Source organism: Tauraco erythrolophus, chromosome 2 (genome assembly GCF_009769465.1).
Source record: "Tauraco erythrolophus isolate bTauEry1 chromosome 2, bTauEry1.pri, whole genome shotgun sequence".
In the NCBI taxonomy this organism is placed as follows: Eukaryota; Metazoa; Chordata; class Aves; order Musophagiformes; family Musophagidae; genus Tauraco; species Tauraco erythrolophus.
Window position 1 is genome coordinate 120,418,214 of NC_141466.1, and position 27,997 is coordinate 120,446,210.

General features: G+C 39.2%; 1 protein-coding gene across 1 annotated transcript; it reads left to right on the forward strand.

The window, feature by feature from the left end:
• The first annotated feature begins 47 nt into the window (after positions 1-47).
• On the forward strand, positions 48-27,995 carry HNRNPLL (heterogeneous nuclear ribonucleoprotein L like). The gene is made up of 13 exons (XM_086631841.1): positions 48-338; positions 8,662-8,780; positions 10,057-10,294; positions 14,875-14,960; positions 17,230-17,326; positions 17,415-17,487; positions 21,450-21,521; positions 23,165-23,382; positions 23,544-23,665; positions 24,082-24,283; positions 25,231-25,288; positions 25,406-25,504; positions 27,464-27,995. The coding sequence occupies exons 1-13, from the start codon at positions 141-143 to the stop codon at positions 27,517-27,519; spliced, it is 1,638 nt and encodes a 545-aa protein (XP_086487967.1). The 5' UTR covers positions 48-140; the 3' UTR covers positions 27,520-27,995.
• The last annotated feature ends 2 nt before the right edge of the window (positions 27,996-27,997 follow it).

The following is a 27,997-nucleotide window of genomic DNA, read 5'->3' on the forward strand; positions in this document are numbered from 1 at the left end:
CTGGCCCGGGGAGGGGTGTGTGCGGGGGAACGGAGCGCAAGGCATCCTTTGCGTCGGTTGCTGCTGTCGCCAGGCTCCGTCCCCGGTCCCTCGTCGCCTTCTCCCGCCGGCAGCCGTGCCGCCCCCTCTCTCTCGCGGCCATGTCGTCGCCGTCCTCCGGAGAGCGGTACGAAGAGGAGGAGGAAGAGGAGGAAGACGGCGCTTACGAGAGCCAGGCCAAGCGGCTGAAGCCCAGCGCCGCTGCCGAGGAAGGCGAGATCGAGTACAGCGGCGCGGAGGAGAGCGAGAGCCGGCGGGACAAGCCTGCGGCGCCGCGCGGAGGGGGCTTCTCTGGCGGGGTGAGGGCCACGGCGGCCGCCGGGGTGGGGGAGCCGTCTGTCAGGATGCCGGCGGGGGGAGGGGGCCTGCGAGTCGCCCGCCCCGCCCTCACCGCCTCCTCTGGCGGTGCGAGGCTCGGGGCGCTCCCCCTTCCCTGTTTCCCGGCGAGAGGCGGGCGGGAGGGAGGTGGGCTTCCCGCGGGGGCGGGAGCCCGGCCCGCGGGGCCTTCCTGCGGCTGGAGCCGGCTGCCCTCTGCCCCGGGCATGGAGGCGCTTCCGGTTGGGGGAGGGGGGGCGCGCCGCCCCCCGTGGTCGGGGGGCGGGAAGGGCTCGGGGAGGGATCCCGGCTGGATCCCGTCCTGCTCTCCCTTCTCCCTGCGGCAGGCGTGCGCGGTGATTGCTTCTCGCCGTAGCTGCCTGGGGAAAGGGACTGAGCTTGCGGTCTGCTGGATAGACGCGATTTGGATTTTGCAGTTCTTGAGACCGTCTCTGTTCCGTGGGCAGCTCCTTGGCTTTTGGGATATTGCCATCGCAAGTTTTGTGCTCGCCCTGTTGCTGAGTGTAGCTATGGAAACGTAGAGCGGGGGAAGAAAGCGAGGCAGAGGGTTTCTTTCATCCTTCTGTTTTACCTTTGAGTCTGGCAGCGTGCAGTGGTAAGGCTGATCTAAAGGATCGCCTGTTTTTTAAATTCGCTTTATTTCGGCTTTCTCCCTTCCCCGTGAACAATGCTAATAAGCGCGCTCGTTCACTAAATGTTTTGCTGCGAACCATTTATTCTTCATGGGTTTGTATCTAAGTATCAGGATAGTCTGATGCTATAAAACCCATAAATTTGGGCTAACAATACTTTCGTGTCTGCTATTTGTTTTCTTAGCTAATTGTCTAGCTAATTGTAAGCATTTTTCTTCTTGGCGGCTCTTTCTGTTTCTTACTTGAAAAACAAGATCAAGAAAACATTGATTTAATGGCAGACCTTGAAATTTAGAATACCTCTGTTTCATGATTTGTTAAAATGAACTTGCTTAGCACTGGGATAAGTTAATGAGAGAGCATTTGTTGCTACCATCTCCATCAGTTAAACACCTTGATGGAGAGGATACCTGCTAAATTAGTACAAAAGTTCCCCAGTAGACTGCAACAAAGATACCTCTCTGGAGAGAACTATTTTAATTCTATAGTTTCTTGTGACCGAGCATCGTCTTAACAATGTGCTCTGTCTTAAAGGACAGTTCTGAATGAAATCCGTATGCTTACTTAAGTTATCTTGAAATTTTGTCATGTAGGAGAGCTGGATGTCATGCAGTGTTTCAAGTAGGAGCAAGACACTGCTCTTGTCTTTCCTCTTCTCTGCAGTATTTTATTAAATCCACTACTTATTACTTTTTTCTTTTTTTTCCATCTTCCTGGGTTCTGGCTCTGATTGTCTTTGGGTTGACCTTAGTTATCTCAGTTTATCCCAGTTAATGTGCAGGACACACTGCCCTGCCCTTTTAGGTAACAAGAGCACAGAGTATGTCCGTAACTTTACATTTTGTATTTTGAGAACGACATATGCTGAGTCTCGTGAGTAAAGAAACTGAAACAAATGTGTAGTGGGTCAAGAACATGAGGATTTTTAGGCAGCTTGTTGTGTCAGTTGCAGTGTGCCTCAAGTTGGTGCGTGATCACTGACTGATTGTTTATTGGCAAAGCTGTGTTCACAGTTCCACTACTGGAGAGGCAGAAGTTGTCTCGATAATAGAGATCAAACTAGTTTCTTAAGAATAAGCTGTAACATCAAGCGGATATGTGAAAAATGAATGACTAAGTGCTTTTGTTAGTAATTTTATGTGGGGCTTTTTAATAGCAAAATGCCAGCATCTATTCATTAGAGTTAGTTAATGTGAATTTTGGTTGTTTTTTTTTAAAAAAAAAAAATGTGCAGGAAACTTATTTGTTCTGTGACATATTGTATTAATTTCTCTCCAGGGAAATGTTCGTAGCTTATAAATGTTGTATGTGGTTCAAGGCAAAGATATGTAAGAGGAAGGTAGGTTGAGAGTAAGAGAGAAGTGTAAGTATCAAGGTTGCTCAGAAAGAGCAGAAAAAGAGTAAGTGAAATAGGAGGAAATATAGGGAACGGGGAATTAGAAATGGGAAAATGGATGACTGGAGTAAAATGAGTGGTGGGAGTCTGGTAGCCTCACTGTTTTGTTTTGGTTTGTTTTTTTTTCCTAACATGCATCCTAGAAACTTTACACTCGTATGGATTATATTCTCTCTTTGTATAAAAGCTGTTTTGTGGTAGGACCTGCTAGCGGGTTGGGGGGAATCTCAAATGCTTGGCTGTATTTATTATTGTGGCGTTTTCCCGTTCCTCTGGGATTGTTTCATTGGGTTGAATAAGCCCTTCATGCCTCTAAGTTGTTTTTGTTTTTTTGTTTTTTTTTTTCAAACGGGTCACTAAAAGTCTATATGTGAGATCCAGATGAGGAAACCCAAAATTTATTTTGCTCCTCTTTTTCCTCTCATTTCCCCCTTGTGTGGACATTCTTCATAGCCCAGAGGTGTACCTTCTTCCTCGTGCCTCATCTTAAGGCTGAGAAGCATGGAGAGCCAGGAACAGACCAGAATGTTGGCCTGGGGAGGAGTAGGAAGTGGTCTTGCAGAAGTATTCTGTGGAGGAGAGTATGATTTGGAAGAATGATCGAGGCAGGGTTGAGTGGTGTTGAAGCCTTGGCAGAGGAGTCAGAATTGTGGTGTAGCAGAAAGTGAGGACACTGGGAGAACGTGGGTTAGGAGCTGCATTTGAGGGTGTTTGGAGGGGCTTTCAGCTCCATCCCCTCTCCCTCCCTTAAATTTCCATTTCACTGATTAATGTTGTATTTATACAACCTGTATTTTTTGTAGCATCCACCTGCCTCACTATCTCTGACATACCTGTTAAATATTTCTATGAAGTAAGGAAGATCTCTTATCTCCGTTCTTGTAGTTGGGGAAGTGAGATGTGGTGTCTAAACACAGAAACATAATTACAAGCTACCGCAGGGTAAGTTAGGTGAACTTGAGCTTCTCAAGCCACTCTGTTGTAACTTCCTACGTGCAATGTTCTTGCATTGTGGTAAATGGAAAGCAGCTCACTTCACAAACTCAGTTGCTTCATGTCTTTCGCAGGTGTTTGCGGTAACATTAGCTAGATGGCAGTGAGTTCAGATCTTGACCTGTTTTGCAGTGACTTGTTCAGATATCCATTTCTTAAATGAAATACATCACAAAAATCGGTTATGGAGTAGGCGTAAATCCTCCTTCTTCCTTTATCCTCAGCAAAAAAAAAGTAACCGTTACTTTCAGGCTAGTTCTTCCAGCATTTCAGGTTGAATCTCCTGATGATGTTGTGTGTTGCATGGGGTTTTGTTGTGGGGTGGTGTTTGTTTGTTTTTTTTAAAGGGATGTTCAGATTGTGCTGAGCAGAGAGGAAAATAGAATAGAGTATTTCAGTTGGAAGGGACTGACAGTGATCGTCTAGTCCAACTGTCTGACCACGTCGTGGTAGATTCAGAATTGGCAGAAGGGGCCAGAGTGCAGGTACTCCATTCTGTACCAGTTGTAATCATTGGAAGGACGCAGTGGTAGATGGTGCTAGAAAGAGATATGCATTAAACAAGAGAAATGATACCCCGAATTCCACATCCAAACCAAAACTAATTTCCAGGTAGCCTTCCAGAATATGGGGTGTGATTAAGCTTAACCTCCTTCTTCTGCCTAGCATCCCCAGCCCCTAAAACCAACCAACAACAACAAAAAAATCCAGGATATACAAAACTGGTATATTCTTCTACTGCCATAGAACCTGAACTTTGTCTTGTTTGCTTTGTTCTTCTCAGACACTGTCTTGCTTCGCTGTCACTGGAAATGCTGTTGTCGCTGCAAAGCTACAGGAATTCCAGGTGGCACAGAGAGAGATGTCTCCTGTACCTCTGTAGGGAAGAAACAGAACTGCTCAAGTCAGGCAGGTGTGATCAGCAGGGATGATGCAGGACGGGGCAAACAGCTTTAAGTAATGCCATCATCGTGTAGTACAGCTCCTAGTTGAAGAGTGTGCACGAAATGCTGTGTATTTGCTTATGAAAGCTCGTCGTCATCAGCCCATGCCCAGTGGCAGTGCTGAGATCATTGTGGAACGTGTGCCTTTTCCTTACTGTTATAGTGTAGTAATTTTAGCTACCCTTGACATCCTGCAGGGCGGCTGGATGCAGATCAGTCCGTAGTTAGGCATTAATGAAATTTTGGGCACTTAGGTGCAGAATAAGTAACCTTTGGGGCTTTCCCCTCCAGAACCTTCATGTTTATAAAACCAATTTCAGAGCATTTAAGAGGGAAGAAGTTGAGAGTGTATAAGATAATCTGAATGATGAGAAGTAATATAACAGTATGATTAGGTACATGGGGGAGAGAATATGAAGGAGGAGTGACATCCTTTTGCAGTAAGGAGAAAGAGGGATGGAGGAGGTAAGCAGAGAAACGTTAAAGGAGCAGATGGTCCAAAAAGGGCCATACAAACTAATTAGAACTAAAGTAAATATACTGACTGGAATGTGTCTGGAGAAAGGATAAAGGACACACTTAAGTGCAAGCAGTTGGAGAAAAAATCTCTAATCTGGAATTGATGAACGAGACATCATCCTAGAGCCCGTGAGGACTTTATTCCTTTTTGGAATGGCAAATCATGATTTGTTAGCAAGAAACCAGTGATACATTTGAAACGTTGTCTGGAGCTATGTGGGTCGCCAAAGAAGGGGTGTTAAAATGCTCCAGTTGTTCTTTGAAGCCGTTTCTGTTGCAGCCTTATGTATGTGAAGTAACTTGTTTGTGCTTCATCTGCATGGTTATGTCAGCACTTCCCTTCGTGCCTCAGCTCTCTACAGAAGCTCAGTTTCAATGTTAAGCATTTTTATGTTCCTAGCTTCTTTCTTGAGGGAAACCTTTTCTGTCTTTGTTACTGGTCTTGAGCGCTTTGAAAGGAAGTCTGTTTCCATTATCTATTTAAGAATTGCATTTTCTGACCAGCTAATGATCCTTCAAGAAATTGTTATTGAGCTTTCAAAAGCCCTTAACTTACCATATATATTAATGGGTACAGCAGTAACGTTAGCTGATCTGTTCTCCTAGTGGTGGAGTGCAAGTGTCGTGTTGGAGCTTTGCATGGGGCTTTTGTGCCATCATGGGAGTTGGAGTTACTGAAAGATTCCTTTGTAAGCAGAGAAATACTGGTGGTGGTTAATGTGTATGTGAGCGGATGCTTTGATGTAACCTTGTCTGTGTTGCCAACACGTGTAGTTTCAAGATACAGTGACCATGAGATCTTGGTAAAAATCCTGCGTTTTTCACCTCTGAGAAGAAATCATGGCAGCAGTTGGATGTGTTGTGTATGTTCTGACCTTAGCTGTGGAGATGCTTTATACTTACAGACATGTTTGATTTTTCATGTGGTCTAGTGGTTTTATTTCTTCTTCTTTTAGAGGAAATCAAGGATCTTTCTAGATGTGCTTGATACTACAGCTTGGTAGCTGCAAAACTTGATGATAATGTGTATGTCTGCCCTTCATGAAGACTTTTTAGCACTCAAAGATATGCCTGTGGCACTCGTTCATGTCTCTCACCAGTACACTCTGTCAATGTTAGTTTGCGGCTTCCTGGCTCAGGACTGACTTATGCTCGGTTCTTGTGCTGCTATTTGCTGCTGCTGGTTAGGAACTGTTCTGAGTAAAGCAGGGGCCCTCTACTTTGGCCATTTATAACCTCGGTAGTTTCATCTGTATAAATTAGTTTCTGAAATGCTGTGAGGCGAAGTCCTTAATTTCATGGCAAGTGACTGGGATTTCACTGTTTTGTGGGTTTTTTTTGTTTTGTTTTATTTTTTTCCCCACTCTTCTTGAGCTTCTGCACAAGTTACTACAATAGCAGCAGTGTTATGACTTTCAGTTCTTGCTGTATCTCCTACTATACAACCCCCTGCTAAAGGATGCTTTATATATAGAGATTTGGCTTGGAAAGCCAAGTGTGGCCTTAACTACAAAAGAAAGCAAAATTTGTATTTGCTGATGGTTCTGAGAATAATCCCAGTTGCAGAAGAGCGGACACCTGTGTATGTGCAGATAACTCATGTATAATAGATTTGAAGCTGTAAGTATAAAAGTCTTAATTTTTGAGAGACTTTGTGCTATTAGAAAGATTTATATCTTCAGCAGACAAGCTTAAATAGACTGCTAATAAATAAAACTACAAAGGGATGTCCAAGACAAAGAAACATGAACTGAAACTATAACGGAAGATTGAACTGCAAAGAGGAGGGAGATAGAAATACTGTTCTGTTATGATCCACTCTCTGAAAAGCTTGACTTGATGGATGAGAGTGCTAATTAAGTAGGGTAGCTCTGTGTAGTGAGTCTTTGCTTCAGTGAGAAAATAGTTGCTTATATTTGCTGTCTGAGGAGACAGAGATATTTTTAGGTGAGATTTCTTGAATGCATTAAAAAAAAAAAAAACCAAAAAACGAAAGAAAAGAAAATGCATACCCCTAACATTAACTGGGTTCTTAATTTACTAGTAAGTATGCAGGGTGATGAATAATTGATTTAATACCTTCTGATTGTTCTGTGGATTGTAAATAAAATAAAGGTGCCTGCTATCTTCACACCTTAAGAGTACTAGGCTTTGCAGGAAAACCTGGTATTTATTGTTAATTTTCTTTTGAATATTTTCTTAGGTGCTGCCTTCAGCTTTTGAAAAGTGTGTATGTGGGTAAAGAACGTATAAGGTGAAAATAATCTGTGTAGTTCTGTTTCTTCTGCAATTGCCTAAGTATTTGCAGTTCAAAGTATTAAACTTTTATGACTATTTTGATCACTGCTACTGCTGTAGACCTCAGCTGATTAATTCAGGCTATATGGTATCTTATGCAAATATCAGTAGTGGTGTTTTCCCACAATTCTCACTGCTCTTATTCAAAGAAATGTGTTGCCACTTAAAATGCTTTCACGCTGCAAATGAATAAAATGTAAACTAATCTTAAAAAATTACACAGCAGATTGTTCTGACGTCTGATGGTGTCTGAAGTGCTGGCTTTTGGTTCACGCAGAATGGTCAAATCCTCGATTTATTCTCTAATTGTTTTGGGAAAGCTTTATATGGAACATAGGAATTAACTACAAATGGAGTCTTGCATGTTTATCTGGAATATGACGTTTCCTTGAATCTGTAGTTTCAATGGATAGGAAAGAGAAGAATGTCTGTAGCAGTTGTGGCTACTTAATCATTGTGGCTACTTAATGGAGCTGAGTGCTCCTTTGTGCTACAAATGAGAATCTCTCTCTAGTTCCAGATGCTGTACTACTTCTTAGGAAAAAGTGAAAAATCAACAAGATTTAATCTGCTCGTTCAGACACATTGATGTGTCTTTTATTATCTCTAATCTTTATTATCTCTAATCTTACTCTGATTATCTCTCGTTATTGGCTTACATAGTTGTGTTCCCTTTTTTACCCCCATGTCTTAGAATATATAAGGTAATACCTCAGGCTTTGCATGGAAAGGTGAGCTGATTCCAAGCCAAATTCTTCAGTTACATAGAACTGAGACAGTCTGAAGTGCCACATAGCAGTGGCTCTGAAAAATAGCCATAGTGGGAATTTTCTGTGCTAATGTATGATGGTTGAATCGGTTAATGGTGGTCAGCCTTGGGGTGAAAAGTGAGAGTGTGCCCATACGTACAGAAATCGTGAGCTTTTAAAAACAGGTATGAAGAGTGTTCAGAATGAGAAGGGAGGTGGGTTTATTTCACGTATAGTATGGAGCTAGCATTTTGTTGTGTTGTGGGACACATCTCTGTATACATTAGAAAAATAATAAGTTTTCATTAAGTTTACTCATGGCTCTTGTTCTTGCTTTATTTATCCTCCCAGCCTGCCTCAAACAAATACTGACATAAACAAATAGGAAGAGTGTTGGAAATATTCTAGTTATTGTGCATGTCCAAGTATTGCTTTTTTTATGCTTTTAACCAACAGGGTGGAAGACCTCCTGCAATTCAGCCAAGTGTTAAGTAGGCTTTCTTTTTTTATATCAGAAAAATCTTGCCTATGCAAACACATTAGTTAAATCTGCAAAGCATTTTAAGTAGACTTCAGCAACTGAACTTGGCAATCTGTTGGGAAAGAAAAGTTAAATTATTTAAAATATGCTTGGATTGTACATTTAGATGGCTGCTTCTGGACTCAGTGTATTGTCTGCCAAATATTTAATTTTGGTTAATGATAGCAGTATTCCTTCTTCTGTGTTGAATTTTAAACTGTCATTTTGTTGCTAGGATGCGGGGGGAAGTCATCACAAAGTCTCTGTGTCTCCTGTCGTCCATGTCCGAGGGCTGTGTGAATCAGTTGTGGAAGCAGATCTTGTGGAAGCTCTCGAAAAGTTTGGCACCATATGGTATGTCAAGCAGTATAAAGTCACGTCTCTGGACAGGTTGGAAGCATTGTTTAAAACTCTCTTTGACCTCTTTAAGTACATGATGATAGCTGTTTGAAATCCAGAACTTAGTTAACAGTAAAGCATAAAGATTTTGTCACTGTGTTGGAGGTTCTGTGTTTCTGTACATGGCAAATCTGGTCAGGCAGAGTTACGCTGCCTGCATACCCTAGTGTCTGCTGTCACACACTTCAGTAGCACAGCTAGTCCTGGCCTGAGTATGAGCTGTAGCTAAACTGAACTGCAGAACAGTACGAGGGTGGTTGTCTTGATATAAGTGAGTATAACAGAAAATAAGGATGGGCCGCAGAGTAGATGGTGCTTTTTCCTATGGTTTCATATGGGAGGAGTGTGTATGATATGGTAGGACTTTCAGAATGAGATGGTTATTCAGAGAAAGGCCCTTCAAAGGTCTTATAGCCTAAAGGTTCCTCATCTGTGAACAAAGTAGTAAAGGTGAATGGGTAAAGCCAACTTATTCTGAATTTTGAGTGCTTCTTTTTTGAAACATGCATTTATTTTCAAGTAAATGCATGTATTGAAGTCAAATAGGGTTTTGTAAATATTACAATAGTACTTTTCACTACCTTAATAGTCCAATAATTGACTTGTACTAGTATCTTCAAATAAATAAAATGAAGTGAGCACAGTCTTGTTCAGGAATGCAAATAGGCACTTGTAGCCTGAGAGTTTTACTTTTCAAAAACAATCAGCTGACAAAGCTTCTTGAGTTTGTCTGTGCCTGTATTTGGTTTACTAGAATATTTATTTTTATTTCCTCTGAGGTAGTTTTGTGTCAAAAATAGTATTTTAAATTTCTTAGCAACCGCAAAGATGTTTAATGTATCAACTTTGAATGTGTTTTGTAATTTGCATTTACTTTGATCCTTTACCTCATAAATGGCTTTAGCAAGTTTTTTTTTAAACGAATTGCAGTTCTAGTAAGTAAATGATTAACTATTTGTTGTATTGGTTGAATGTCTTTATGCATTGAACTTTTTCAGGAAAAAACCTGCTGATTACTTATTTGTCTTAGAGCTGCATTTCTTTGTTTTGTGCGAATGCTTTAGAAATATGTTGACCAGATTTGGGAAGTGTGAGCAGGGAGACCTACCTTCCTTTTATGTCCTTGTTAGGAATTGTTTAGAAAAAACATATCATATATGACAGTTACGGGACTTTGGAGTTGTTTTGAGTAAGCACAGAGGAAAACTTCCTGTAATGTGTCTCTCACCAGCTACGTCATGATGATGCCGTTTAAGCGCCAGGCTCTGGTAGAGTTTGAAAACATAGAAAGTGCGAAGAAATGTGTAACGTTTGCAGCAGACGAACCGGTATACATTGCTGGACAGCAAGCCTTTTTCAACTACTCAACAAGTAAGAGGATTACTCGGCCAGGGAACACTGATGACCCATCTGGTGGAAATAAAGTTCTCCTGTTGTCAATTCAGAATCCTCTCTACCCGATTACAGTGGTATGTTTCTTCCTCTCTCTTATTTTTTTTTTTTTAATAAAATAATAAAAGGCATTGAGCAGCAATCTCTGTTACATTATTTCCTTTGTGTACTATTTGTTAAAATTGTACACTGTACACCGTTCACCTACCAAAGCTTTACACCATCTTCACATAAGTAACGTGCATGTTCTGGAAAAAAGGTTTTTCGAGGTGATTCAGACTTGTCGTACAGGAATTTTACAATACGTTTGAAGACTTCAGCGGTCAGAATTTTGAAATGTTTAAGTTGCTACCTGCTTCTGAAATATTTCCAAACGTGTTGCCACAACATTAGGAACGTCACTTAGCTTTTAGGCTCTGAGTGGTGTATGTTTAAATAGTAAGTAATTTTCCCCGTAGGAGGGGTCATTTTATTGCAGTCCTTCATTCTTGAGTATTTAATTTGTGGGAAGTTGAAACCTGCATCTGTTGATGATCAGCTTCAGTGTGAGATGGAATCTTCCTCACTTTTATTTGGGCTGATACGTTTTAGTTTTCAGTATTTCAAGTCATACCATATATGCAGTTGCGTCCTAATTTGTTGCCATCCATTTATGACACAGATGCATTATTTTTTTTAAATGACACAGATATTTTTTGCTAGTATATAAGATTGCATGTTTTCTCATGCATCGAGTGTGTATATTTTTCACAGAAATTTTGTAGTACATGTTGAATTGCCCAGAAATGTTTCAGGAAAAATTTAAAAAGTCTGCGATACAAGCATTAAGTTACTTGTTCTTAGGGACATATATAGGATAGTATGGATCAATCAAAGTGTTTGGGTTGTGTGGAAGGGTATAACTTATTTCAAGTGTTAAGTTTTTTTTTTTAATGTGCCAAATTTTATGTTAGCAGATTGAAACTTAGTGTTCCTGAAATTACTTCGTCAGTTCCATATCATGCTTTTTCCTTCACTGTATTGTGAATATTGATAGGTTTTTGCCTGTTGATTCATTAGTGGATGCTGAATTTTCTTTCTCCTGTCAGTTTTCTTTGTAGAAAAGCATGGCAAGGTATGAGTTGCTTTTTCATCAGTGTTTAAAAATGTACCTGCTTTGAGCTGTGTGAACAAATCTACTGACTAAGTTAAACTAGTCTTTGCATGTGAATATAATACAAATTTTGGAAACTACATTTCATTTGTGCATTTTAAGCATTTTAAATTTGAATTGCATGAGCAGCTGAGTTGAACATAGATACCTGAGGAAACTGGTAGCTGAAGCATTGTTCTGGGCTAGGAGAGTTTCATGGAAACTTTGAGGATGAAGCCTCTAGCATAGTAGCTCCTTTTTGAAAACAAACAAATAAACAACACCCTCCCCCAACCCTCTTCCTTCCTGCTGCCCCCAACTGTTTGGAGTATACCAATGAGTACAAGAAAGGGACAGATTTCCAAAATTACTTGCAAGCATGAGAGCTCATTGAACATAGTGTAGACTACTAGAGTCATAGCAACTCTGGGAAGAGCAATTGTACCCATCACAGCTAGGAATGTGATGAGGAAAAAAAATATTTTGCACTTGACCAACAGGTAAAAGAAACTTTTAACTTAAGAATACCTCGGGGGTAAAGTCTACGTTATTAAAAAAATAACAAAAACAAACCAACAAAAAACCCCACAAACATATAACCAAAAAACCCATGAAGCCCAACACCACCTCTTCCTCTTAAAACTTGTTGCAATTTTTCATCTGTTGTGTCGAACTGTAGTTCAAATTTAAGGAGAGAAAAGTGTTTAAGTGGCAAGTCTGAATAACTGCAGTAAACTGTCCCATAGTCCTTAAAAGCTTGTCTTTCAAAACAGGATGCAATTTTTGCAGAGAAATTGGTCTCCTCAAGGGCATCTTGTGGAAGACGCTAAATTGTTCTAAAATTTTGCTGCAGTTAAGTTCATCCATTACAACTGTGACCCATTTCTTTCCCAGCAGAATTTTTTTAGAGGGATGTGGCAGTGAAGGACAAGAAGGGCACGTTAGCTGTATTTAATTCCTAATTGCTTTCCACCCCTTTGTGACGGGAGGGTTGGTGTTTTGGAAAAGTTTTGCCTAAAGTGTCATTTGAAGTTCTGTTTCCGTTTTTCTGTATCTGTGGGCAGAACTTTGGCAGGGATTTGTCTGTAAGAACAGACAAATTTGTCTGTTCAAGCAGACCTTCTCAAAGTGACCCCTGCTGCTGCAGTCATTACTGGTTGTTCAGCCTCTGCTGTCACCTCTTAATTCTCACTTACCTTCTAAACCTTCTGTACATGCACAAGGAAGGTGTGCTATGCCTTGGCAATTGCAATGTTTTAAACTTAACTGTCAGCTTCTTCTGAGATTGGGTTGCTGCACCTCCTTTTTTTTTGATATTCTAGTATGTATATAATGCTAGTGTTGATTTAGATTAAATATAAGGAAGACATTTTTCACTCTGAGGGTGGTGAAGCACTGGAACAAGTTGCCCCAAGAAGTTGTGGATGCCCCATCCCTGGAGGTGTTCAAGGCCAGGTTGGATGAGGCTTTGGGCAACCTGTTGTAGTGGAGGATTTCCCTGCCCATGGCAAGGGGATTGGAACTAGATGATCTTTGAGGTCCCTTCCAACCCAAACCATTCTGTGATTCTATTGAAAATATCCCACATTACTGTATCTTGTGAATCACTTGGTTGATCTGGAATTCTAAAGTAGCGGAATTTTAAAAAAAAAATTAAAAAATCAAGCTGTGTGTGTGCCTACTGGCTAACAGCACTGATGGCATTTTGAGTAGAGCTTGCATTTTGAAAGACAACTTTTTTTTGATTAAGTGCCTGTGAAGAAATCTTTTGAGAGACAAATTGTGAAAGTCAGTCATGTGCCTGAAAATTAATGTCATCTGGAGCTGGAAACTTTTCAGGACTCCTCCCAAACAAGAGGAGATGGAGGGCAGCTGTTTGTGCTATTGAGCATTCATAGAAAATATACCTATAAATGATCTCATAAATCTTATTTTTTAGGGGTTCAGGCTGCTTGAATCCTTTCTAAAAATGTTTGTCCATCTTCTGAAATCTTAAGTTGACAATCTCCTTTACTTGCTTCATTTAGCTATACAAAACTCTCACTGGTGTATCTGGAGCAAGGTCCCTAAGTATGGACAACGTTTTTGGTTTGTTGAGGTTTTTTTTTTTGGTTTGGGTTTGTTGGGTGGGTTTTTTTTTGTTGTGTTTTTTTAGTGGTAATATGCCCATATATTATAGCTTATGATACTTTATATAAGCCAAGACACTGCAGCTGAGTCAGCAATAAGACATCCTCTTTTTCTAATTTGATGGGGGGAGGGTGGATATGTGGTGGTGGTTGTTTTATTAAGAAATCCAGCATGCCCCCCACCCCTTTGCCTCTGAGTTGCTCCACTATTCTGCAGAACATCATGATAAATACTGTTCCTACTTCCTTTCCCCCATGTCCCTCTTATTGCCAAATAAACTTGAGGATGTACACTAAGATCTTGGAATGAGCATTTTGGAAGTATTTGGTTTAGATAAAAAGAAAGGAAGGGAAAAATAGATTGTGGTAGAGTGTTTCACCCAGATGTCAGTGCCTTTGCCTGCTAGGTTTAGCTGTGACACTGGCTGTCTAGTAAACCTTATGTGCTTTCGTCTGTTTGAACATGATCTAACAGGTGAATTGTTCCAAGAAATCACAGTTCCTGTTTGTTCAGATTCTCAGGCCTGAGCCTTGGCAATTCTGAGTGTGGATGTATAATCACACTAAAATAAATTTATTTTTCTTGGCCAGGTTAGTGCTGGAGACTAGTTTCCGGTACCGTGATGATTGAATCGTTATATGTAGTCGACTGCTGTTTAAGATACTGCACATCAGGCCAGGCTTATGGTGTGGTGCTAGGAGTAAGGCCAGCTTTCTCTTTACTGTTTGGTTCCCCTGCAGCAGTGAAGATAGTCTGGAATTTTATTGATTCCACAATTGCTAGTGAAAGCAGAGTGTTAAAAATGAGTTTGTGTGAATCCAGTGTTTTCTCTGCCTTAAGTGGAAAAGCACAGCAACCACTTGCAGAGTCTTTGATTCAGGTGAATACGATTGAAATCCTTTTGATAAGCTACCTAAGCTTACATCATGGACTGCCCCCAGTTACTCTTCTGAAAATGGATGTGGGCTGTTAAAAAAAACCCTCAGCTGCTAGAGTCTTCTGAAATGAAATGTGCTGTAACCGTGATGTCACTTTGTCCCTCTGTGCTTTCGTAAAACTACTGCAGTGCATGCTTAAAAGGGAGCACAGCGTAAGACATGGATGCGATTACTGGGTTTTAATGCAGTTGGAGATACTTGTTAAACTAATGTTTGCATGAGTACTTCTTACAGAAGTTTTTTCCTGGTTTTCAGATTTGACTGCCTGTACCGTATTAATCCATAAAAATGCTAATCATGAATGTGTAAGTTGTATAGGGAAAATTATAAATGAAAAGTTAACAAGCCTTTTCTTTGCTCTTCGGTGTTTAAATGCCAATGCAAGAAAACGTTCTGTGGACCTAAAGTGTTTGAAATTTCACGTCTGACTAAAATATTTTTTTTTCTTGTTCCTTAGGATGTCTTGTATACTGTGTGCAACCCTGTTGGAAAAGTTCAGCGCATTGTTATATTCAAGAGAAATGGAATACAAGCTATGGTTGAATATCCTTTTTGAGCGTGATTTTTTTTTTCTGTACCTTCTTGACTGCAGATGGGATTTAACATGAGACTGACAGGAAAATACGATATAATTTTGAGATCAAATTATTTTCTAATTTTTGTCTAAGACATGGTAATTTCTAATTTCTATCTGTCTATAAGACAAAATAGCACACATTTCATCTTTATAGGAAAATGACGTTGTCAACAATGGTCTTGATAACCATGTTTTTAGGTGGCCTTAAGGCTAATAATTGCAGACATGAAATATGTCGTGGATTTGACAATGCATTGTACACGAAAGTTTCATGGCTTCTGCCTGTGTTGATACTCAGGAGATGGGTAAGGGATTGCAGAGGTACAGTTTGACTTCTTCAGACTCTTCTAAAATAGTTCTAATATATACTGCTTGTCTTACTGTGCTGACTTTATTAGAGCACAAGACCAACTTAGGCCTCCTTGACCTGTTTATCATGTGTGGAGGAAGTTCCCTGCTCTGTTATCCTACTGTTTTACTGTATTTGTAGCATTAAGTTGTACATGGGATGAATGTTCAGAGTTGTTAAATGTGTTACTGCGGTTTGCAAAGTCCAAAGTCTGATATGATTACGCCTTAGTTTATAAAACTCTGATAGCCCTCTTCCTAAAGACTGATTACTCTCCGTTTTTGAGCTGTTATCTGGACAAAATTGTACAAAACCCTCAAAAATTCTTTTGTGATATCAGATGCTACTGATGTGGCAGGCTTTATTAGTGGGTCACTTCTGTAACATACCACTTAAATGGGGCTGCATTGATGATTTGCCAGGCAAAAAGAACTACCCTAACTTTCATAAAAGCAAACTAATTTCTGTTTATCTATGTAGAAGACTTGAACTGTGTGTCCTAACAGACAGTTGTTTGACTTACTGTGATAGCATGTTGAGTTTGCAGTAAGCGGTGTTGTCTGGATCAGATGACTTGTACAGTTGGGGGTTATTCTGCATCTTGTGAAAGATTAGGGAAGTTGTGGTGAGGATCCTGCACGTACTCTGAAACTACCATGCTTCTGTCCCTTGAATTAAATTCTGCAATGTACTTTTATGAAAAACAAAACCAATCAGCAATTGAAAGAAAACTCACAATGTGAGCAAAACAAGGCAGCAGTGTTGGTAAACAGTCTGGGAGGGTGGGGAAAAAAGTGAGCTTCAAGATGATCCTTGTCTGAAAAGTTCAAAAATTTACTCAAATTTCACCCATTGCTTTCGCAGATGTGCTCCCGCAGTTCTAGCCAGTGTCAAACAATTTCTTTGAGGTCTGGGAAGATTAACTTTTCTTATTCTTAAATTCCACAGTGAACCTACATCATCTTGGAAGAAATTTGGCTGCAGGAATGTGGTAAACCACAAGGGCTATGTTATTGATATAGACTGCTTCCAAAATTGCACTAAATTATATCAAAGGATGACGCAGAATGTCTGGTCTGCTGCAAGGGTCAGGCTTTCTGACACCATACATTACTGAGTATGTATGAGATCATAGGTTGAAATGTGCCAAGGCTCAGGTATGTTTTTCTGCTAGTCATAGAACTAATCTTGGCGTACGTGGAGGACATGAAATAACCTACATGAAGGAGTGTGGTATGTGCATGTGCCTTGAGCAGCGGATTTAAAGCAATCTACTTGTATTTTTTGATGCAAGATGATGGATTGCTCATTCCAAGTGTCTCTCAGTTCTGTGGTTTTATTTGGCTAACAAGCTAAAAAGGGCATACTCTTTCTTAGTTTTTGCCGTAAAGTAACTACTGAGTTCATGTTCTCCCTACCCACAAGACTCTAGCTAATGCTAGCTGTGAGAAGGGATGCATTGTCTTAAGTTGTGCCTTAAGAGCTCTGATCCCTTCCGAAATGATGCAGCTTCAACTTTCCTTTCAAATGTTCTCTAGGCTTGCTCGGAACTTTCTGTGTCCTCTGATGAGAATTTCTAAATCCCCTTCCAAACACAACTCAGCGTAACTCAGAGCATAAACAAAGCTTGCATCTGTATAATCCACACTGAAGAATTTACTAATTTATAAATGTTATCATCATGCGCTGCTTGGCTCTCAAAACCAGGTGCTTAACATAGGTTGAACCCATATACACCTGTTGGTAATTTTGCGTTAAAGTCTGTATAGAGTTCTTGTAAGGTATACAATAGTGAATTATCTGCAGGCTACAAAAATAAAGCTGTATCAGAAGAAAGGGATATGAATGAGACACCTGGGGAAAAAAATCCTTAACCTGGTGTGTATGTTTGAATCAGTGTTTTGTGCCCAAAAGGCGAAGGCTGCACTCAATGGAGCAGATATCTATGCAGGATGCTGCACGCTAAAAATTGAATATGCAAGGGTAATGCTTGGACCTTCTCTTTTAATTTTACTAGAAAAACGTATATAATCAAGACTTAACCCTTTTCACTTTTACTTTATTTGAACAGCCAACTCGACTTAATGTCATTAGAAACGACAACGATAGTTGGGACTACACTAAGCCATATCTGGGCCGCCGAGGTAGGTTTTCCTATGTTATCGCTGTAGATGTTTGACTGTACTAATGGCAATCCTTCATGCGTGGTCAGGTGTATGGCAATAGTCGTTCCAAAGCAAGGCAGTGCTGCTGAAGGCTGTGTTCACAAGCCAGGAAGTTAACCCTGAGCCCTAGTGCCCCCTACTGCCGTGTGCTTGAGCCACTTAGTTCAACAAGGAGCCCACACCTGCAAGCACCTTCGCAGTTCTCAAGGACTTGCATTTCTCCAAGCAGCTCTCTCTCTTTGGAGGAGAGGAAACCTGGTACAGACTATTCCTTACAAACTACAAACTTGCACACTGCTTCTCCTTCGAAAGGACTCTTTTCCCCTATGTTGGACGAGGCATTAAGAAGGATAGAGGACTTCAGCAGGCTGACTCTACACTTCATCATGCACCACATCGGCATCAGCAAAATACAAACCAAACAGACAAAAAAAAAACCCTCTGAAAAACCTCAGACTTGCAATTCACCTTGTTTGCATACTGCATGCACCACTACCACAAGTTTTTTAAAGGAGGACACTTTCAGTACTTCAGATTTGTATGGGATGAATAACATGATAGACTGTACCCATTCTGTTCAAGTTTGTATGTGTGCTGATCTTATTTCCCTTAAAATTACAACTGAAAAATTGAGAACCTCCAAAGTTAAGAACCTCTCTTGTTGATGTGATTGACGTTGTAATATTTTTATTACTTGCTGTATGTGAGAGTTGCATTCAGTCTAACAGTGTAAATATTGTCCAGTCATAGGGAAGTTCAGTCCTTATCTGTAGATAGTTGAAACTGAGCAGTGCAGTATCAGATAGGTCCCCGCAGTTATATTTAAGTATTAAAATAGGGAGATCCATAATTGGTACAGGAATACTGTATCTTAAGTACTCAGCTGTAAAAATTACCAGTTTAACTCATGTCAGTGGAAACTATGACTATACATGTAAAGACAAACTTCTGTGTAGCCTAACTCCTGTAAAGTGTTTATTAAAAAAAAAAATCTGTAACTATCGAGTGCAGTGTTCAGTAACTTATGTACAATAATGTGTGCAATGTAAAGTTAGAAAAGCGAAGACAATGAATGTGTCCAAGATAGAGTATCTGCCTATCAGAGGCTATGTGAGAACCAGGGCTTCGGCCATCTCAAGAGATATGCACTTTCAAAGTAATTCTGCAGAGGCACTGGGCTTGTAAAAGTGTTGTACAACTAAAAACTTAGGGCTCGAATTTTCAAAATGAAGTTCTTGTAAAAAGTTAACAAGGGAGCTACGGTATTGATTGCAGCTTGTACATTATGACTATTTGTATGCAGATTAAATTTTTTTTCCTCAAATTCCTGAGTTAAAAAAAGGGATGTTGAAGAAATTCAAGGGCAAGAATCTGAAGGTTTGAATTTGAGAAATCTGAAGGATTAATTTGGCCCACGTATCTTTTGATCATTGCAGTGTTTGGAGGCTAACTTGTAACATTGTGCATCTAATTACATTATGTAATTGGTCTGCAGATAGATATGTCTGTATGAACTAAATATTCGTCAAACTAGAGCAAACAGTGGAAAATGAAAAACTTGAGATAGGTATGTTGTTTCTCAAAAATTCTCACTCTATCTACTCTTTTGTTTTCCTTTAGTTACTTCGACAGCCTGTCTCTATTTTCTGTACATCACTCTACTACACATAAGAATTAGACTTGTATTTTTTATATATATCTATATATCATGCTATATTGTATATAGCATGTTTTTCATGAATTGTCGCCCACATCCCTTTATCTAGAAAATGGGACTATAAATTGTTGAATGAACACTAAAATGTACTTGAGAAAGTGGGCATCTAGAGCAGTTTTGCCCATAAAGTAATCCAGGACTTCCCCCCCACCCCAAGAGAGATTTTTTGTATTTGTGCTTCAACTTACCCTTGTTGCATTGTTTGTCTTTTGAACTTAATGTGACCTGAACCATAGGGATCTGACTGCAGCAAACAAGGTCCAGCCCAAAGGAATTTCATTCTGAGGACAGGCATGCTAATACGTCCTTTCAGAATTTCACAAACCCCCTCCAAATCTTAGGAAGGAAATGCATTTTGCTAATGGTTTGGGTTTGTTTGGTTTTGTGTTTTTTTTTGTTTTTTTTTTTTAAGAATTAGTTTTATTTATGGTAACAAATTACAGACTTCTCTATAGTATTTCTCCTTCTTCCTAACAAATGCCTACTGCTATGAACCCATTTGCTTTATATTGAACCAAAAAACCCACCTGACACTCTGTATTCTACTTGTTTTTTGCCAGAAAGTTCAAACTGTAGTTTGTAGCATTTGTTTTGGTGGTAATACCAGCATACACAGTGACTCAAGGATCTGACTTAAAAACAAACCCCAAAAAACCAAACTTGAACTAGATTATAAAGAATCTTTTCTTTCAGAATTATTTTTAACATAGATCAGTTCTCATGTTTCAATGCCCGTTTGCACAAGTGGGATGTGCCCTGGCACAATTCAGGGATTTCATTCAAGGAAGGAACAAGTATGCAGCAAGGAGAGAGCAGTGGTCTACAACATCATGAGGAGGAAATACTCCTTGAACTGTTGTCTCAGAATTCTTTATTTCAAGAATATGGTCCTTTACTGTACTGGTCTGTGCACTTTCAAAGGATTTAGCTCCACTGACTGGAATTATAAACTTGATTTTTCGTAAAGATAGTTACTGCATACAATTGAAATGCTCAAAATACTTGATATGACTGCCCATTTGCTTTCTTGAGCCAAGAACCAGAGCTGTTACCCTAAAAAGGGAACGGAAAAACAAAACTTGACAAGTCAAGTAATCTTTCTTTTATATATTTGAAGGCATTCAGCACTGTTCTCTCTTCAAGCTTTATTGCCAAGGTAAATATCTGACTTGGAACTTGTCCTCAAAATGCTGAGCAGAAAGGGCACATGTGTTTTCATCTCCCACTGTTGTATTGTCTAATGTGAATAGTTCGTATATTTCAGGGGAAATACCTCCAGCTGCATTGGGCTGGAGTTGCCGTTTTCAGCAGTCATACTTAAATTTCCTGGGAACTGTTGTAAACCGATAAATGTCTTGCCTCATCTTTTCAACAAGACTTTTTTAATTCTGAGAAACCAGTTGTTGCGTACCGCAAAGAAATCTGGATGTTGAAGATGTTCTTTTGTCGCACAGCATGGATCTGATTAGAAAATACAGCTCTGGCTGCAATGCACTGCTTTCCTCCAGTAATGTAGACCCCTTGCTTAACTTTATATCCTAGACAACTGGGTTTTCTTAAAGGATTGTCCATTGTTTAAGTACATTATTCAGTGGTGTTTTTCTTCAGTTGAACTGTTGTGTGCTACTGATAATGCAATAATGGACAATCCTTTCAGCACGCCCATAAATCAGTAGGTGTTCTGTAAATATATATGTACACATATATAATGCTCTCTGTTTACTGATTATGAAACCATGTAATACAGGTTGTTGTTGGCTTATGCTGAAACTTCTTGAAAGAAGCCTACTTTGAAAATGTGTTGCTGTTGAAGCTAATATTATGATTCAGGTACTGTCTTTCAAAAGTACTGCATTTCCAATTTGTTTTAAGAGACTCATAGGTAAATCCTGCTGTATGGTGTTATCTATACTAATGTGTGGTGTCCGTTTAGGAAAACTGTTGGGTATTTCCATAAACTTTAAATGTATGCATCATCTCATTGGCCACTGCCCCCAATCAACTTAAGTGCAATTTGTTACATAGATGACAGCCTTTTAATTTTGGTGTCCCAGGGCTACAGCTTGTTGTTTTAGACGTGTAATGAATGAGAAATTGTTTATAAAATTACCAAGGACTCGATTACTTTTTTTGCTTCTTAACTAGAAGCTTTGTGTCTTTACTGGAGAAATGAAGTGCGTAGTTGTGCATACTAAACTGTTTTCTTTCCCTTCCTACATGTTAGACAGAGGGAAGGGCCGCCAGAGGCAAGCTATTTTGGGAGAGCACCCATCATCATTTAGACATGATGGTTATGGTAAGTAACACAGGATGACAGGTGGTTATGATTTCTTTACATGTTATGTGGAATTCTAAATATTCAGTCAGTGCTTAACTGTGGACCCCTACAGCATGAGTAGTGCACTGTTGTGGTATATGTGTGGTGCTGTCAGTCCATGTTCTGAAAACGCTAGTGATTCACTGAAATCTATGTGCATTTATTGCTCTACCTCTTTCTTTCATGGAGAGCATCTGGCTCTACAAATTTATTCCTTGGAAGAATGTTTCCTTTCAGTTCCCATTGCCCTAGCAACGGATGGAAAATGACGTCTTGTATTGGGAAAGCAGTTTTCTTCTAGAAAATGGCAACATAACTTGATCAATGGTTTGATGCAACACAGAGCTCTTTGATGTTCTCGCATGCAAAGTTGTAAACTGGGCTTTTTTCTAATTTTGCTAATTCTGAAAAGGTATAGCTATGTGACTATAAGAATGATGTTTTGGAATTAGTGCTGTGAAGCGCTGCAGTTGTTACCAGTGCTATCTCTAAATGAAGATCTACTGTCACTTTCATGTGTTGGATCAAGACCTCAGGGTTGAGAAACTAATTTTCCCAGTTAAATGTGACTTTTCCAGTTATTTACTCTCTTAAATGTCAGATGCAGTGTGATTTATCGTGCCTCTTTCTTTGCAAATGTATTTATGATATTTTACAGTGTAGGTTGACTTTCTGCCTACTCTTTCCAAAGGTTTTTCAAATCTCCAGAATTTCCAAGTTCCACTTTGTATTCACTGATGTTCTTTTTTCATGCTTCTGATATATCCTTCTACCTAAAGTAATGTGGCTGTCTCCTCCTGTACCACTGTCTCCCTCTCATCACTACTTTTTGCTGGGGATAAAAGGACAAAAAGTTCTTTTTATACTTGGCTTATGTGAATTTCACCTTATTTTTGTCTCAGGGGAGAACAGGGATCCTCTCTCTGTAATACTGATGTTTTCTATAAACAGAAGTATTGCATACTAGTAATGTCTCTTCATTTAAAAAAAAAAATAATTGTTTATTTCAATGAAACTTGTTACTTTACCTGTAGTAGAAAATAGGACAGCTTCATTTTGCACTAATGCAAGGATTTAAGTATGCCTGTCCCAAAGGAGCTGTTTGTAGAAAGGCAGCCTTCTGACTATCTCTTGTCTCTGGCAAAGAGCTGTGTCATCTCCTCTCCTGACCTCTGGCTAAAAGTTCACTCTTTTTGGTTTGTTTTCCCTACTTTGTAGCTCTGCAAGTAGACATGGCAATATTGCTGAAGGTTTATTTTAAATATTTCTTCTGATAGGTTTATGTTCAAATATTGTTATGATCCAGGGAAGATACTATATTTATAATTACTAAAATACTTTTCACTGTGTATAAAAACAATGCCATGAAACAGCTCCTTCCTTCTTATCTGGTAATGTAAGAAGAGACTTGGAACATTAAAGGGAATGGAAGAGGGTTTTTTTGGTATGTTTGGTTTTTGTTTTGGTTTGGTTTTTTTAATCCGAAAAAGAATTAATGGAAACTGCTGTAATGTTGTTGTTCCCCTCCTCTAAATAGGTGTTATGTTTGTGGGCTTTAATGCATGATTAAGTAGTGAAACTTGTTTCAAGCAATACGAAAGCGTGGTCTTTCATCTTCCTAGGGTCACATGGTCCTTTGTTGCCCTTGCCAAGCCGGTACCGAATGGGATCTCGGGACACTCCAGAACTTGTTGCTTATCCGTTGCCCCAGGCATCCTCCTCTTACATGCATGGTGGAAATCCTTCTGGGTCAGTCGTCATGGTTAGTGGGTTGCATCAGCTAAAGATGAACTGTTCAAGGGTCTTCAACCTGTTCTGCTTGTATGGAAACATTGAGAAGGTAAGGCATAATTTATTAGAAACTTGGAAGCTACTGTTGTCATTTCAATTGTTTTGGAAAAAGCCTGGCTGAGATGGTCTAAAAATATTTCCTAATAACTTACAAAACTTGGTTGGGCTGTTTGTTGCAGTGTCATTTTTTTTTTCTCTTATCTATCTCAGGTGAAATTTATGAAGACTATTCCAGGCACGGCACTGGTTGAAATGGGTGATGAGTATGCTGTGGAAAGAGCTGTCACACATCTCAACAACGTCAAGTTATTTGGAAAGAGACTTAATGTCTGGTAAATACGTTTCATCAGATTAATAGTCTACCAGTGGGCAAATGGAATGAGGTTGCAAATGGACAATATCCCATTGTTCTGTTATCATGATTGGAGTTATGGTTTCCAATTTGCAACTTTTATGTGTTTACTTATTAGTATTTATAATTTTATTTATTATTTATATTATTAAAGCATATGGGCATTGTGTGGATTGGCTGTTAATAAACTATTCCCTAATGTGTCTTATCCATCCTTTCTACATTTTTTTTTTTTTAAGGAAGATGTCAAATCAAATCCATTTTGTTCTCCTCCTGTTTCAAATTGTTATAAAGAAATGTCAGCCCTGTTCTGGTTAGATCAATAATCTATGTGCAAAGTATGCAAGTCTTAATTATTTAAGAAACTTTAACTATATATATCTCCTTAAATCCCAGTGTTTCCAAGCAGCATTCAGTAGTTCCAAGCCAGATATTTGAACTGGAGGATGGCACGAGTAGTTACAAGGATTTTGCAATGAGTAAGAATAATCGCTTCACCAGTGCTGGTCAAGCATCTAAGAACATCATCCAACCACCGTCTTGCGTACTGCATTATTACAATGTTCCCCTGTGTGTAACTGAAGAAACATTTGTAAAGGTAGGCAGTCGAAATGAGTGTGATATACAGTGTTTTGGGGCTCTATCCTGGCTTACACTGTGCTAGTTTTGAAGAGAAATAACTGGGACAGTTGCACATAGCAACTGGAAGAAAACTGTTTTTTAAATTAAGTTTTTAGTCTCTCTATGTAGAAGCTGCTATATTTTCACAATTCTGCCATTATTCTCTCCTTTTTTTAAAAAAAATAATTAAATTACATGAGAAACAAGATCTTTAAAATAAAGTTGAGGAGCTTAAAGTGGTTTTTTGTAGAGGAAAGGGAAAAGACTCGCACAGCCAAATGCAGGGAAAGTTAGGACTACAATTTGCTAAAGATTTACTGACTCCCTGAGATGATTATTACTCTAATGACTGCTGGGATGTTCTGGAACAGAGAGAAGCATGCACCTGGAACAGTTTGCACAGTTGAGTCCTAAATGAACTCTGGATGCTTAAAACATACAATACTGAGCATCTCAGGTGGAGGCAATGGTAAAACTGATGACAGTTCAGTGAGTTCTTTTTCAGTTCAATAAAAATATTTTTTTCCAAGCTGTCTGAAGGTTAACTGCAGTTCACAAGTGCTGTGCTCATATGTACAACTTCTGAGCTACTGTATTGAAGTGGGAATGTCAAAAAGAACTTGGTTTTATTTAAATATGTTGTTTGAGGTAGTAGTGATATCAGTACTCTTAACAATTTTTGTGCCTATAAAATCATATTTATCATGGGACAGCACGGATATCGGAGCCTTGTTTTGCATACTGTAGATAAAGAATTGCCAATCTAAACTTATTTTTAAAATAATTTGCCATAATTCTTGAAAGCTCTCTTAAAGAGTCAGTGTTTTCCTTTTTGTGTGTCTCTTCCAGGAACTTGGAATTTTTGCTAATGTGTTTATGTGCATTTTTACTGGAGTTTTACCTCTTCTTTTATTTTTGTGACAGTTATGTGAGGACCATGAAGTTCTCAGCTTTATTAAATACAAAGTGTTTGATCCAAAACGTAAGTAAACTTTGACCTGTTTGAGGAGTTATTTAAATTCCAGTTTTGATAAGAGCATACTCTGTCTGGAGATGTTACTGATTCTTTCCTTCCCTTTTTTACTTCTCATTTTGACAGCTTCTGCCAAAACACTGTCTGGTCTGTTGGAATGGGAATGTAAGACGGATGCAGTGGAAGCTCTCACTGTACTTAATCACTACCAGATAAGAGTCCCAAGTAAATCAATTTTACTGATCTTGCTGCTATAAATTTTTTTCTTGTTTTCTTTCATGTTGATACTGCCTTTATAAAAGATGAGGCTTCAGCAGCTCAGTCCACAGCTAAAAACTGTGTCGTTCTTACTATATGTATATGTGCTGTATTTTATATATATATACACACACGTATACTGTACTATATATATTACAGTATACAAATACTATATATATTACAGTATTTAATCTCTAGTTCAGATTCTATTAGTTCTAAATGGCATTCTTCTTAATTTTTGAGTCAACCTATAGAACTCAAAATATGCTCTGCAACTTTGAAGTTACGGAAAGATGGAAAAAAAAAATTGGCTTGGGATAAAAAGAAGGCAGGCAGGAAAAGCATTAGAATCCACTGTCATCAAGATCAAACCTAACATATAATGTCTTACTGAAGCTTTTCATGTCGTTCACAATAAATGCAGAGAAATCTGCAGTATCTTTGGGCACAGGATTCTTTAAGTTACACAGCTTACTACTGTGAATTAACTGCTCCTGTGGTGGGTTCTCTTTCAATTCAAAAATTAAGACTGGAGGGGAAGTTCACCTGCTAAACAAGTACACAACAGGCCAGATCTGCACTGGATGATTAAGATAGTTCACTGGATTAAATGGAGTTTTTCTGGGTGTTCACAGATGTAACTTTGAATCCAGCCCACTGTCTAATATTATTTTCAACTACCTTCTCCAAACTATTACGAATTTGTCTCCCTGACAAGTGTTTACAGTTTAAATCTTTCCTATCCCTCCCCCACTCCTGTTGTCCACCTTCTCAATAATGGACTGAGATTACTTCTGAGGCAGAATATTTTTTAAGATATTATTGGTAACATAGTTTTACAATTTCAGATTTAGCTCAGTTTGGGGAGGTGATAGCAGCAGAAGAACTTACTCTTTCAACATGAAAAAGGCAAACCCTAATGTAAAATCAAATATAGCTATCACAGGAAAAGACAGTATTTTGAAACAAGGACTGGTGGCTAAGACTCGCTGTCATAAGATTGTCTGAGGTTGGCTGAACTGGGGGGCATTACCTGAGGGGCAGACATGTTCTGCCATTCATGTGTCTTGGCAGCCTTTCCAAGGAGAGAGAGGGATTGTTTTATGCTTTGCTTTCTGGAGAGGCCTGAAGAGTGGGCTGGACATCCTGCTGTTCTTCTCTCAGTCACCACATGTAAATACTGTCCAGTGCCACTCTGTCTCTGATAGAAATGCCACATTCTAAGCCTTGACTTCCTTAAATATATATACATTTTGTCTTTGAAATTGCCTGTTAAATACTACTTTTATAAAATAAATTGTTCAGCTAGGAAGAGGGGCAGTGATAATGCTAAAGTCTTTCTTGTGTATGGTACAACATTTGGAATTCTATCTACATTCCCTTGTGACCAGATCCATTGCTTTGTTTTTACATCTAAAAAATGCTGGTAGACTATCAATAACACCTACTTACAGGTCATCTGGTGTTTGCAGGCCACTGACAGGGGTCGTGGGGAGGCGTAAAAGCTGTAAATCTACAGAACTGGTAAACTTGTCCAATTACGCAAGGTGATCTTGATCACCAGGAAAGCTATTCCAGTACTTAAAGGGGGCCTACGGGGAAGCTGGAGAGGGACTTTTTACAAGGGTATGTAGTGATATGACAAGGGGCAATAGCTTTAAACTGAAAGAGGGGAGATTTAGATTAGATCTAAGGAAGACATTTTTCACTCAGAGGGTGGTGAGGCACTGGAACAGGTTGCCCAGAGAAGCTGTGGATGCCCCATCCCTGGAGGTGTTCAAGGCCAGGTTGGATGAGGCTTTGGGCAACCTGGTGTAGTGGGGGGTTGGAACTAGGTGATCTTTGAGGTCCCTTCCAACCCAAACCGTTCTATGATTCTATGCTCAGTAAAATGCCCTAACTGTGTTATATGTTGTCTCCTGACAGATGGCTCCAACCCTTACACGTTGAAGCTTTGCTTCTCTACTTCATCCCATTTATAGAGAAGAGGACAGCATGTTAAGAGCTACATTCACCTCGATTTGCAAGTTTAAAACTACACTTCATTCACAAAGCTCTAAAGTGGTTGTTCTAATGTTGCCTTGTTTCAACTTAATTCTAATATCTTTTATCTTGTTTTATAATAAATGGTTGTTCCTTCATAAATACAAAACAGATTTTTTCTTTTTGCCTCAGAAGTATGTGTTGTAAGCTTACTACAAAGTTTGTACTTGGTTAGTGTAGTATCTTCAAATGTCTAAAAAGCACCAGTAGTATAAAAAAGATTGTTTTCTTCCAGAAATGAAATATATTTGCTTTTTTGATAATGTTAAAGAGTAGCAAGTATTTTTCCATTTGTAGTCTTAATTGGCAGATAGAACTATTACGTCAGAATGTTAAATGTAGAACTGTTTTTTCAGTATGTTAAGTAGTGAAGTATGTTGCAACACTAAAAAGCTTGTATTTATAAAATGCTTTAAT

What these genes read in the sequence shown, in the direction of transcription:
- HNRNPLL (XM_086631841.1), top strand. Translation starts at nt 141, where the DNA reads ATGTCGTCGCCGTCCTCCGGAGAGCGGTACGAAGAGGAGGAGGAAGAG. An exon ending in TAAAAATTGAATATGCAAGG is followed by an intron (nt 17,327 to 17,414) that starts GTAATGCTTGGA and finishes TTATTTGAACAG; the next exon opens with CCAACTCGACTTAATGTCAT. An exon ending in CAAAGTGTTTGATCCAAAAC is followed by an intron (nt 25,289 to 25,405) that starts GTAAGTAAACTT and finishes TCATTTTGACAG; the next exon opens with CTTCTGCCAAAACACTGTCT.